Source organism: Prionailurus viverrinus, chromosome A2 (genome assembly GCF_022837055.1).
Source record: "Prionailurus viverrinus isolate Anna chromosome A2, UM_Priviv_1.0, whole genome shotgun sequence".
Taxonomy (NCBI): Eukaryota; Metazoa; Chordata; class Mammalia; order Carnivora; family Felidae; genus Prionailurus; species Prionailurus viverrinus.
Genome location: NC_062562.1, coordinates 55590935 through 55604278, shown reverse-complemented (window position 1 = coordinate 55604278; position 13344 = coordinate 55590935). Strand labels below are relative to the sequence as shown.

At 50.4% G+C, this 13344-nt stretch overlaps 1 protein-coding gene across 4 annotated transcripts in view; it reads right to left on the bottom strand.

The window, feature by feature from the left end:
- Positions 1–13344, bottom strand: part of NUP210 (nucleoporin 210) — a 112637-nt gene that overhangs the window by 54167 nt on the left and 45126 nt on the right. For all 4 annotated transcript variants that reach the window (XR_007146632.1, XM_047831570.1, XM_047831571.1 and 1 more), the window contains exon 14: positions 8961–9106. Coding sequence is in view for 3 of the 4 variants with exons in the window: in XM_047831570.1 (XP_047687526.1) it covers positions 8961–9106 (146 nt within the window). In the remaining variant the exon portion in view is untranslated. The remainder of the gene's footprint in view (positions 1–8960; positions 9107–13344) is intronic.

Below are 13344 nucleotides of genomic sequence, written 5' to 3'. Positions count from 1 at the left end.
CACGGGTCCCCGAGGCAGCATTTACAAAGAGCCGGATACGAAACTGACTCCAGTTTGATCACAGCCACGTGGCTTTAAAAAGCATAAAGCCATCCTACAAAGAAACACACCAGAAGACGGAGGGAAACGCAGGCAGCCTGTCCTTGCTGGCGGTTTGTTTCCTTTTTCCTCCGCAGACTCTCCCACACTTTCTACAACGTACGGATAAGCTCTGGGGGGAAGGGGAGGGGGCAAGACTTTTTTGCCTGTTTTGTCCCCAGCACTTAGAACAACAGTGCCTGGCCCATAGTCGGTGCTCAATCATTATTTGCTGAAGGAAAGAGTGAACGTTAAGTCCTAAAAGTACTCAACAAATAAGGACAAAGTAAAATAATTTTTTAGGAGCGCCTGGGTGGCTTAGTCGGTTAAGCGTCCGAATTCAGCTCAGGTCATGAACTCGTGGTTCGTGGGTTTGAGCCCCACATCAGGCTGTGTGCTAACAGCTCAGATCCTGGGGCCTGCTTGGGATTCTGTGTCTCCCTCTCTATCTGCCCCTTCCCCACTTGAGCACGTGCTTTCTCTCTCTCTCTCAAAAATAAATAAGCTTTAAAATAAAATATTTTTTTTTTTTTTTTATAAAAGCCCTCATCTGCTTTCACAATCTTTGTGCTGGGGTCCCAGGGCCTCCCTGCACAGACAAGGGCAGAGCTTAGAGTCTATAAGAAAGGGTGCCATTCCCATCCAACATCAGGGAGAGGGCCAGCTCTGCCAGGAAGACGTGGTTTGCTCTACCCAAGGACACCTCCCTCCACAGACACAGCTGGGGTCTCTTTGAGGGGTCCTGCAGCCTTGCTCCCTGGCTCCCTGCTGGGGCTTACCTGCTCTGCTCCAGAGGGTCTCGCTGAGGTTGCCCCAACTACTTACTTACCAGCGGGCTTCCCTGTTGGACCCCACTCTACCCTCCAAGAACTTCCAGATGTCCCTTCTGAAAGCACAGATCTGACCCCGTCACTTCTGCACTAAACCATTCTATAGCACCTGTTGTCCTCAGAAGAAAGGCTTAGTTAGCCCAGGATTCGGGCTCTTCCAGGGTAGCCCTCGCCTCATCTCTCCTAGTCCCACCTTTAGACTAGCCCTCACAGAAGCCACCCCACTGACCCTGTCCCCTTACCTACTCCTTTCTCCAAGAAGCCCCCACTTCCTCCCTCACCCCATGACTCCCAGCCTGCCAGGGCAGACAGCTCATTCTCTGGTCCCTGTTTTGCCTCGTGTCAGCATACTGCAAGGAAATGATTGGTCTGGGGACCTACCTCCCTGATCAGCCTAAGGGCTCATTAAAGGTAGGGCCTGCTTTCTTCTATAACCACAGCAATCAAACTGTATGAGAAATGAAAAACGTAGAGAAAACAAGAATATTTTTTTAAAAAAGACAGGGGAAATTACAACGACTCTGTGGTACTATTTCTTTTTTTTTTTTTTAATGTTTATTTATTTTTGAGAGAGACAGACAGAACATGAGCAGGGAGGGGCAGAGAGAGAGGGAGACACAGAATCCGAAGCAGGCTCCAGGCTCTGAGCTGTTAGCACAGAGCCCGATGTGGGCCTCCAACTCACAAACTGTGAGATCATAACCTGAGCTGAAGTCTGATGCTTAACCAACTGAGCCACCCAGGCGCCCTGCCCCTAGATTCTTTTTTTTTTTTTTTATGTGTATTTATTTTTTGAGAGAGAGAGAGAGAGACAGAACATGAGCAGAGGATGGGTCAGAGAGAGAGGGAGATACAGAATCCGAAGCAGGCTCCAGGCTCTGAGCTGTCAGCACAGAGCCCGATGTGGGGCTTGAACCCATGAACCATGAGATCATGACCTGAGCCAAAGTCAGATGCTCAACCAACTGAGCCACCTAGGCAACCCCGTGATACTATTTCGTAGCCACATGATTAGCAAGAATCTAAAAGTTTGAGCACACACTGTGCTGGTGAGTATGCAGGGAAATGTGCACTCTTTTTAAAGAATTTATTCAGTTACTCACTTTTTTACTTAACTTTTTATTGAGATATAATTGACATAACATAGCATTGGTTTCAGATGTACAGCATAACAATTTGATATTTGTATAGAGACTTGACCTTTGAACTACGCAGGGGTTAGGGGTGCTGACCCACCCAGCACGTCAAAAGTCTACATGTGACTCTTGACTCCCCCAAAAAGGAACGGAGGTGAGATTTCTAAGTATCTCTCTTTTTTTTTTTAAGTTTTATTTACTTATTTTGAGAGAAGGGCAGAGAGAGAGGGGGAGAGAGAATCTGAAGCAGCCTCTGCACTGTCAGCTCAGAGCTCGACGCAGGGCTCAAATTCAGGAACCATGAGACCACGACCCAAGCTGAAACCAAGAATTGGATGCTTAACTGGGCCACCAGGCACCCCTAAGTATCTTTCTGATATAGCTTTAACTCTGGAACTATATAACTTACATATACATAATAGTAAAAACAAAAACCAAACCCTAAAACTGACACCTGGAAACAGACCAATGTGTCTGACAGATGGGTCATTACAAAGCTGCAGTGACTAAGTGTGTGCCTGTCCCCTACTCTTGGCCTAAATGATACCTTAACCTCTCATGATTCCCAACGTCTTTTAGAACAAGAGTTACAAACACCTGTTCCTCTGACTGCCTTTCAACAGCTGGCGAGGGTGGGGGTCCACGGAGCCGGTTCCTAAGGTGGAATCAGCACCAGGCAGTAAAGGGCGCCAGGATCCATCAGCTATGTCTGCTGTGGGCACGGCACAGATGCACACAGGTGCCGTGTCTGCATTAGCCCGGAGTCCACTGGGCAGGGGCCGCTTCTGGTTCAGAATGGCCAGCATGCTGGGAGTATGGAGGCTACCGCTAACACAGATCGAGGGAGTCCTTAGTTTAATGCCTAGAACGTAGAGTACTTGACAGCTATGTCCACGTCTGGCTCTCCCAAGCTCTCCTCTCCAAGAATCCTCGGAGCCCTGAGTGTTGGTGCTGCTTGAGGCAGAACATCCAGTCTCCCACCCCTCTGCGGGTAGAGACCAGGATGTATTGCTGGGATGTCATAAAGCCTGGGCTGAACCAAAGCATCCCAGCGCTCAGACAGAGCCAGCCCCTTCCATTTTGGCCCCGCATGTGTGAACTCCACTCACTGTAGGGTGTTAGTCTATTTCTGTAGTCACCTGCCAGGACTGGGGTGACGGACCCACCCCTCAGGGCCCCCTGACCCTTCACCTAGCTCCCTCCATGCCCTCACCCCCACGGCGGCTGTGTAATTCCTCAACTGCCAAGAACCTGACGTCCTCACAGATTCAGCCAACCACCTGGCTGTCACCCGTAGTCCTGGACCCAGAGCAGTGCCCCAGCCAGTTGCCACCTCGCTACGGAGGGGAGTCACCGGAGTGACAGCTTTAAGATGCACACGCCCTCAAGGGGCACAGGGTGACGATCTGCTGAGGCCTACGGGGACTTATATTAAACCCTTAGCAAAGAAAGGGAATCACTTGTCAATGAGAATTCTGTCCTTTTAACTTTTTTTTTTCCAGTATTTTTCTGAATTTGCTATTGGTTATCAACCCTCCAGGAATCCCTCCCTGCACACATATGCACGTGTGTAGACGCAGACAATTTCAAAAACCCCGGGGCGCCCCCACCCGCAGACTCTGCCTTGTTGCATGCCCAGATTTTGAAACCATCAAGATAGCCCTTTTTCTGCATGTGAATGGCCAAGCATGACCAGGGCCTTTGACTTTTCCTCCCTGGCCCTCCTACTCCACTCAGGCCTCTTTGCTCAAACATCACCTCCTCCAAGAGGCCTTCTCTGATCCCGTAAGGCAGAACCTCTTGTCACCTGCTACCTCCTTTCCCGCTCAACTGCCCTTATTACTACCTGCCATCACTTTGTATGTAGTCATTTGTTTCTGTCGCCACAACTAGAATGAAGTTGTTACTGGCTAGCTGTGTGACCGCAAGCAGGTTAACCTCTAGGAGGCTCAGTCTCTGCATTCTGTAAAATGGGTATAACAAGAACTTGCACCTCGTGGGATTACCACAGAGATTCAAGGAGTTGGGGGCAGGGGGTGCCTGGGTGGCTCAGTCGGTTAAGCCTCTGATCTTGACTTTGGCTCAGGTCATGATCTCATGGTGTGTGAGTTGGAGACCCACATCGTGCTCTGTGCTGACAGTGCAGAGCCTGCTTGGGATTCTCGCTTTCCCTCTCTGTCTCAAAATAAGTAAATAAATTTTTTAAAAAAGAGATTCAAGGGAATGTGAATGAAAGCCCCAAATACATGTCCAGCAACACGGGCTCAATAAAGGACCTGAGCTAGGGCACCTGGGTGGCTCAGTCATTTGAGTGTCAGACTTCAGCTCAGGTTGTGCTCTCTCGGTTCATGAGTTTGAGCCCTGCATCAGGCTCTGCACTGACAGCTCAGAGCCTGCTTCGGATCCTCTGTGCGGTCTCTGCCCCTCTCCCACTCGCATAATGTTCAAACATAAGTGAACATTAAAAAAAAAAAAATGGCCTGTGCCATTTGATATTTGATAATATCAACTATGGAAAACATGAATCCCAGCAAAGTGAAGCAACGTGTCCAAGTGTATCCAGTCTGTTCCGACTGCAGATCCCCTGTTCTTCCCCGTGTGTCGATGCTACAACCAGCAAAACTTCACTGTGGGCAAAGCAGGTCACTGTAAACCCTGCTAAAGGATTTTTTTTTCCCACCACCAGCCCAAAGGGAAAGACTGTGTAAAGGCACCACACGTCCTATAATTAACAGCTGCCAAACTATGAATTACCACCTTCGCGTGTAATTCTCCTCGCATTCAGGCATAAACGGGCCAGAGAATTCTGTGCCAGGGAGAAAGGTTAATAATCACCACTGCTAACGAAGGACGCTCATAAATCATAAGGGCTCCTCAGTGGATGTCAGAGCACAGATACTTGAAGGGGCAAAGCCAGAGAGGAGAGGGCCTGTGCACGTCAGACCAGACGTCTACTCCGGGCCTCGGTCTCCTGATTTGCAGAACAAGAGGGTGAGTCTAAACATCCAGAGGCCCTTAGCGCGGACGGTTTACATTTCTAGCAGATGGAACGCACACGCCCCTTCACAGGATACTCACGCTTGGTCTAGGACCAAAAGACAGCAGGAGAGGGGCGGGGTGGTTGGAAGTGAAGGCCCCACTTCCCCCGGCTATCCCAGCAGCTCCAGGGTCATCGTGTTCAGCCGTACTGAACGGCTCCATCGTGGGAACGGGGAGCCGGGGGGGTCCTCACACCTGGGCACTGGGGGCTCCCAGAGAGTAACCTGCACAGGGGTCAAGGGTCTCCAGATCCCTGCAGCAGACAAAAGCTGAAGAGTACTTGGGGTGCGGACCGCGGAGGGAATTAGGTAGCCAGCAAGCACAAGGCCTCCATAGTCCAAACAGACGGAGGAAGGTACATGTAAGCCGGGGGTGGGGGCCAGAGCTGAGCGGTGCCCATCTTATGTGTGGACCTGATTTTGTCCTCCCCTGACCTTCACCAGCTGCCTCCCCTGACCTTCACCAGCTGCCCACTGCTGGGTGAGAACAGAATAAATATCTAGCCCCTAGCCCAGCATTCAAAACCCTCCTTGATCTGACCCAGGGAGACTTCCCAGCCTCTTATCTCACCCGAGATATACTATTTCCAGTGCCCTCAGCAGCCAAGCTTCCTGCCTCCATGCCCGTCTTCTCCTTCTGTGTTCACTGGTGACCTGTCCCCCTCGGGACTCCTCCTTATCTCTGTCATGCTCATGTGCCTCCCCCACAGACCAGTGGCCACCCAGGGCACAGTATGGGACTTCACCTGGGATCTCTGTCTCCCCAGCCTGGACTGTACCAACAAAGTGCCCAGGGACAATCTGCAGGGTAAATTGACGGATGGACAAGCAAACAGTCACTGATAGTTGCTTTCCTAGTTTCTATGCTCCCCTCTTCCTTAAAGAAAAGAACCCTCATTTTGTTAGGGTAGAAAACTATCTAGCTAAAATATTTCCCGGTCTCTGTTGAAGCTAGGTATGGCCAATGGATTTAGTTCTGGCCAGTGAGATGCAGGTAGAAACTGTTCTTTTAAACTCCTGACAAGGCTACTACAAGAAGCTAACTTAGCTGAAAGGAAAGCTCTTTCCTCTTTTAGCTATGTGGGATACAGATGTGATAGCTGGAGCTCCAGCAGCTATTTTAGACTGTGAGACAAACTTGGGGGATGAAAGCCACATACTAGAATGAGGAAAGACAGAAGAAACCTAGGTCCCCGATACTATGGAACTGTCACACTAGCCCCAGGCAAGACCTCTCACGTGAAAGAGAAATAAACTCTCTTTTGGCTAAGACACTGTTTTAGGTTTTGTTACATGTAAATAAACCTGATCTTAACTGTTATCAAGACAGAAGAAAGATAAAAAAAAGAAAGTCATATCTTTCTCCTACAGCTTGTCTAGTCAGGAAGCCTTGACTGGGGACACGTCTACATTATCTTCACCCTTAATCCCACCTCAGGACAGTGAGCTCAGTCGGTGCCCTCTGATGCTTCAGCCACACACCCCAGATAATCGGGATGTCTGGTCATAAAGCAAGCACCCCGGAAGAGCCCTGAAGAATCTCTCCTCAGGGTCCTAGGGAAACCGCACCTCATGGAAGGCTCCAGCAGGGGTTCCTCAAAAGTGACTGACGCCATCTCAGGGAGGTCGATCCTCTTGAAACCTGTTCTCTGAGCCCTCAGTGCTTCCTGATCAGTGAGGGGATCCTGACTTCCTAATTTTACATTGCCACCCTCCCTTCTTCTACCTTCCCTATCACCCTCTCCTTCCTTCCTTTTTCCATGGTATGCATTGGCTTATTACTGTCTCCACCTCTGTCTCTGCTAGAATGTCAGTTCGTGAGGGCAGGGATTTCTGTGTGTTTTTTGCTCTGTTGTATCCCTAAGGTGTAGAGCCGGGACTGGTGTAGTAGGTATTCATATAAATTTTGGTGGCGGGGGCGGGGGGGGGGCGGTCAGGAGACCTGGCTCCAGTCCTGGCTGGTAAGCCTGGACACATTTGCCCACTCATTCATTCTAAACAAAACAACCCTTCTCAAATAATACCCACTTCTGGGTATTTAACCACAGGAAAGGAAAACACTAACTCAAAAAGATATTTGCACTCCTGTGTTCATTATAGCATTATTTACCATAGCCAAGATACGGAAATAACTTAAGTGTCCATTGATGCATGAATAAAGATGATACACACACACACACACACACACACACACACACACACACACAGAGGAATATTATTTAACCATAAAAAAGAAGGAAATCTCCTATTTGCAACACCGTGGATGGACCTTGAGGGCATTATGCTAAGTGAATTAAGTCAGACAGAATAAGACAAGCACCGTATGATCTCACTGATATGTGTAATCTAAAAAAAAAAAAAGAAAGAAGTCACAGATACAGAGAATAGATTGGTGGTTGCTGCGGAGGGGTGTGGGGCAGGAAATGGGTGAAGGGAGTCAAAAGGTAGAAACTTCCAGTTATAAAATAAATAACTCACGGGGATGTAATGCACAGCATGAAGCCTGCAGTTAATAATACCGTATTGTATATTTGAAAGTTGCTAAGAGTAGATCTCAAAAGTTGTCACCACAAGAAAAAGATGTGTACCTTCGGTGCTGGATATTAACCAGACTTACTGCGGCGATCATTTCACAATATACACAAATATTGAATCATTATGTCATACACCTGAAACTAATATAATGTTATATGTCAATTATACCTCAATTGAAAAAAAAAAAGGAGAAAAAAAACCTGTTGGTGGTTATCTCTCTGTATCAAACACCATGCTCCAGGCTAGGGTTTCAGAGGTGAAAGGCTCTAATCTCACGGACCCTGCTTCTAATGGGTGAGAGAAACATGGGGGAAGAAAACATGTTGCCGAAAACCAAGGGGACCAGAACTGTCCTGCAGGCTGGAGCTGGGGGTCAGGGAAATGTAAGCCCTGACTGTCCCAGCCCGGGAGGCCCCTGGGAGGCCCCCCGGGACAACCCTTTTGCCCCCTGAAGGAGGAGCTGACTCACCCTCTCTGGGCCTCCTGTGTGAGAGGCAGGCTTTGCATTCGGTCCACTTCCTGCGGCGGGGCCTGCGTGAAGCCTTCCCATCTACCCTTGGAGGAAGGTCTGGTTCTCTTTCATCTGTATTTTAAACTAACCCTTACTGAGCACTCACTACCTCCCAGGCACTGTTCTAAGCCCCTCTCATTCACTAGCCCCGCTAATCCACACCATAACCCTATGATTTAGGTGCTGTATTAGCCCCATTTTACAGGCAGGGAAACAGAGGCCCAGAAAATTAAACTAGTCAATGCCACCGAGTTGGTGTCAGACCTGGATTCAAACTCAGCAGTCAGTGTCAAAGCCGAGGCAGTGAGTTCTGAGCTCTGAAGGCCTCTCGCCACAGAGAGATGAAGGGGGACTCACACACCAGCTGGGTACCTGATGTCAGGCAGGCACCAGAATCCTCTGCAGACAGCATTTCATCCCCACAGATGTCAACGATCACCTTCTGCCATCAGGGAGGCCCTGCTCTTTCTACACACTTCCTGATTTCAGTTTGATGACGATAGGGAGCGGGAGCTATTCCAAAAGCTATTCTGACCAATCAGCGTTTAAAAAAAGTTTTTTTTTATGTTCCATTGTATATTTCAGAGAGAGAGAAACAGAGTGTGAGCAGGGGAGGGGCAGAGAGAGACAGAATCGGAAGCAGGCTCCAGGCTCCGAGCTGTCAGCACAGAGCCCGACGCAGGACTCAAACTCACGAACAGTGAGATCATGACCTGAGCCAGAGTCAGACACTCAACCGACTGAGCCACGCAGGTGCCCCACCAATCGGGTTTTAATACAAATTTGCCAGAGCAACTGAATTATTCGCATCAAGGGGAAGAGGTGGGCTCACCTTGAGGGGCAGGTAGGCAGCGATGGTGATCCGGGCACTCAGGTGGATGTGGCCATATTTGTAGCTCACGAGGAGCGTGGTGTAGCCCTGGGCCTCCGCTCTCACCTTGACCCCGCTGCAGTGCTCAGACCCTGGCTGCAGCCTCCCTGTAAGAAGAGAACCAAACGATCCCTGTGAACTTGCCTTTGCCAAGAAAAACATGACAGGCTGACAGCCCCTCCTTCATCCTGGGCTTGATACACAATCTAACTTTTTTAACTGAAAAATCTGAACCGGGGCGCCTGGGTGGCTCAGTCGGTTAAGCGTCCGACTTCGGCTCAGGTCATGATCTCACGGTTCGTGGGTTCGAGCTCCGCATCAGGCTCTGTGCTGACAGCTCAGGGCCTGGAGCCTGCTTCGGATTCTGTGTCTCCCTCTCTCTCTGTCCCTCCCCCACTCGCACTCTGTCTCTCTGTCTCAAAAATAATAAATAAACATTAAAAAAATTTTAAAAAAATCTGAAGTATAATTCCCATACCAAAATACACTTATCATAAGCATACCATTCATAATGATATTTTTTCCCCCACCAACTGAACACACCCTGTATCTAGAGAAACACTATGACCTGTATCCCTGAATCTCATAGATCCCATAGATCCCATAGATCTTTCTGGTCACTAGCCCTCCCCAGAGGAAAACCACTGTCACCTGACTTCTAACAGCTTAATTTTGCTGGCTTCTATATTTTACATGAAGGGAGTCACCGAGCATAAACTCCTGTGCGTCTATCCTCTTAAGCTCAACAACTGGTGGTGAGAGCTCTCCTTACACTTTGCATAATGTACATCTTTTATCCGCATTTGTAAATATGACTTCACTGTATGAATACATAGCGACCGATTTCCCCATGCTACTGCAAACATCTGGGTTGTTTGCAGAGTGGGGCTTTGAAGCAGGGTGCTGCTGTGAACACGTATGCGTGTTTTCTGGGGTGGACGCATTTCGGCATTTCTGCTGGGCGTATCCCTAAGAGTCCGGTATCTTCACCCCTAGTCCTTATTCCTCAGGAGCATGGGTATGTTTGTATATCATCATCGTTGCCAGATATGTTCCCTAAAATGGTTACATCAAACTATACTGTTCCTAGTTGCTGCACAGCATCCCTGCCAATACTTGGCGTTTTCCACAATTTTTAAAAAAGGCATTCTAGTGGGAGTGTAACGGTATTTTATTGTTTTGTTTCCAAACATTTAGAAAAAAATTCTGTGAAACCCCACATACCCATCCCCTAAATTCTACAATGAATATTTTGCTATCTTTCTCCTACCGCATATCCATCCATCCCCCTACCCATCTACCCACTGATCTTACTTTTTTTATGCATTTAAAAGTAAGTTGCAGGCATCAGTACACTTCATTCCAAACGCTTTAGCATACATATAATTATCCACAGTCCGGTTTTTCTTCATGGTTCTCTTTCCCGAAGGTCAAATTTACACATAGTGAAACAGTACAGATCTTAAGTGGACCATGCCATGAGTTCTGACAGACGCGTCTACCTGTGAAGCCCTAACCTCTACCAAGATGCGGGGCACGACCTATCCCCACGGTTCCCTCCTGCTCCTTCTCAGGCAATCCCCGCTCACCCCTTTCCCTGGAAGCAAGCATCATGGTTTAAGGGTTTGGGGGTTTTATTAAATAATAATTTTATTGAACTATAACTCACATGTCACAGAATCACCCATTTATTTTTTTTTAGCTTTTTTTTAATGTTTGTTTATTTTTGAGAGAGAGAGAGAGAGAGAGTGTGAGCAGGAGTGGGGCAGAGAGAGAGAAGGAGACACAGAACCCGCAGCAGGCTCCAGCCTCCGAGCTGTCAGCACAGAGCCCGGTGCGGGGCTCGAACTGATGAACCACGAGATCATGACCCAGGCCGAAGTCTGACGCTTAACCGACTGAGCCACCCAGGCCCCCCAGAATCACCCATTTCGAGTGCACACACAATTCAGTGGTTTTTTTAACACGTTCACAGAGTTGGGCAACTACCACCACTAATTCTAGAACATCTCATCTCCCAAAACGAAACCTGCACCCATGGCCAGTGGCACCCTCCCCTCTCCAGTCCCCGGCAGCCACTGCTGTACTTTCCATCTCTCTCCATGGAGATCGGTGTGCCCCCCACTGCACGTCAATGAAGCGCATTATTTGGGTCTGGCGGCTGTCACGCATCATGTTTTTGAAATTCATCTATGCCGTCCCATGATCAGTAAGCCGGTTCCTTTTTATTGCAGAATACTGTGCTGCGAGGGTGTCCAACAGTCAGTCTGCTCATCCATTCACCAGCTGAGGAGGACTGGCGATGTTTCTAGGTTGGGGCGATCATGGAACAGAGCACGCTGTTGTGTCAATGGCCACCACTGTGGCCAGGGCAGAAGTCCCCGCACCGCCAGGAAGGGTGGGCTATAGAGTCCACGGGCAGAGCCCATGAGCCCCGGAAAACTGCAGCTCTGCCCAGTGGGCCTGTGTCCACAATCACACACAGCGAATAGGGCAATGCTAGGTCTGAGGGTGGACCCTGCTGGCTTCCGGTCGGGTTCAGAGAGGCTGGGCGAATGCTCTCCTGGACTCGGCCCTGAATATGAGATAGGACGCCGGGTCCTCTGCAGAGCTGGGAAGTGGGTGCTGGGGAGTGGGGGCGGGGCGGCCTGAGCGTGATGCCCTCTGCCCCCTGCCCCAGCCTGCCTGGTGTAGAGACTCAGCACTCCCCGAGTGCCAGGCTCTCCCGTCCCACGACCTCTGCCCTGACCTGGGGCCGAACTTGGAACGTGTCACTCCCTCTGCGGTCTCTGGCTCCTGACCTACTCTTCCTGCTTCTCAGAACACTCTTCTCCCAATTTTCCCCCTCTCATCCTTCAGGTTCAGCTCTCACTTCATTTAAGCAGCCTTCCCAGACATCCCCAAACTGGCTTAGGCACCCAACTTCTGCACGTTTCTGCCAAGGAATATGTTCAGGTTTTCCTGCCGAGTGCACGCCCAGGGGTGGGACAGAACTCATGGTCCCTGTGCTCGCCCGCTGGCCCACTCCGTCCCAGGTACGGTAAATGCCTGTGGAACCACCTGTCTTGGTTGTTGGTGGGCCATGAAGGAGACACCACGCGTCTCGTGTTCACCAGGAACCCCCAGAGCACAGCACTTACTAGGTGCTCAGCGAACAGGCTGCTGAAAACCAGCCGAGGCTGGGAGCAGAGCAAGGGCCAGGGCGGAGCAGGAGCCCAGGTGTCGCAGCACCCCGCCAAGCCCGGAGCCCTGGGGCTCCATCAAAGGCTTGCAATGGTGCCCACGGCCAAACAGCTTCCAAGGGGGCTTCAGCGATGAGGACAAGGAGGAAATGGGACCCCAGCTGCCAACTCCAGCAGGAAGAAAGTGGAGCCCCAAACTCACCAAGAGGGGTCTTGGGGCCTGGGGCTGCAGCCACTGAGGGACCCATCATGTGTCCTCTCAACCAGGCAATCTCAGCTGAGACAGACAGACAGAGAAGGAAGCCTAGCGTGGGGATACATCTGCCCCCAAGCACCTGTTCCATGAGCCTCCTGGGCCCCAGACAGATGTCACTCAACCCGCTGGCCCCACCTGGTCACCGGCCCCACAGGTCCTCTGGACACCTGCATCTCTGTGGCTAGGCTAGGCTCCAGGTTAGAAGGTATGTATTTCTCATATAGCCTGGACCCTATACGCGAGGCTTCACCAAGCCACACGTACTCTACACCAAGGGACATTCCAGGAGCTTTCTGAGGGAAATTTTGACGCCACGGGTTTTGGTCTCGGCTGCCACCTTCAGAACCAATCTCCTTGAAACACGCTTCTTGCACTGGGCTGAGGGACATTCGTTCGTAACCCTCACAGCTAGTGAGGAGCGGGCAACTTGTCCACCATCACACAGCCAATGTGAGGAAGAAGTGACGCTCAGACCCATAGCTGTGAATCCCAAACTTGTCCCCCATTCCCAGGACCTCCTGGGTGCCAAGCCGGTGCCTGGGCTGCGGCCTGCAGGCTCCCCTCCCGGACACACGTCGGGGGCAGCGCAGGGGGGGCAGCTCCTCTCCTGCCTCAGCGGGCCTCTTTCTCCCTCACGCGGAGGTCTTTATCCCGGGCGGCTGACCACCGAGGCCCTGCCCACCTGTTACTTCCAACCCCTCCCCGAACCTTCCTCCCTCACTGGATTGTCAGTCCTTGGCTTTCTTCATCCACAGGAATCCCCTCGCTGCCCCGTCTCCACCTCTCAGGGGATGATGGCTCCACGGTCAGTGTCAGACACACCCAGGTCTGTATCCCACCCTCACCTGTGCCCTTATGTGACCTTGAGCAGCTAGCTAGTGAAGAGCAGCTCCCTGTCTCTTCATCT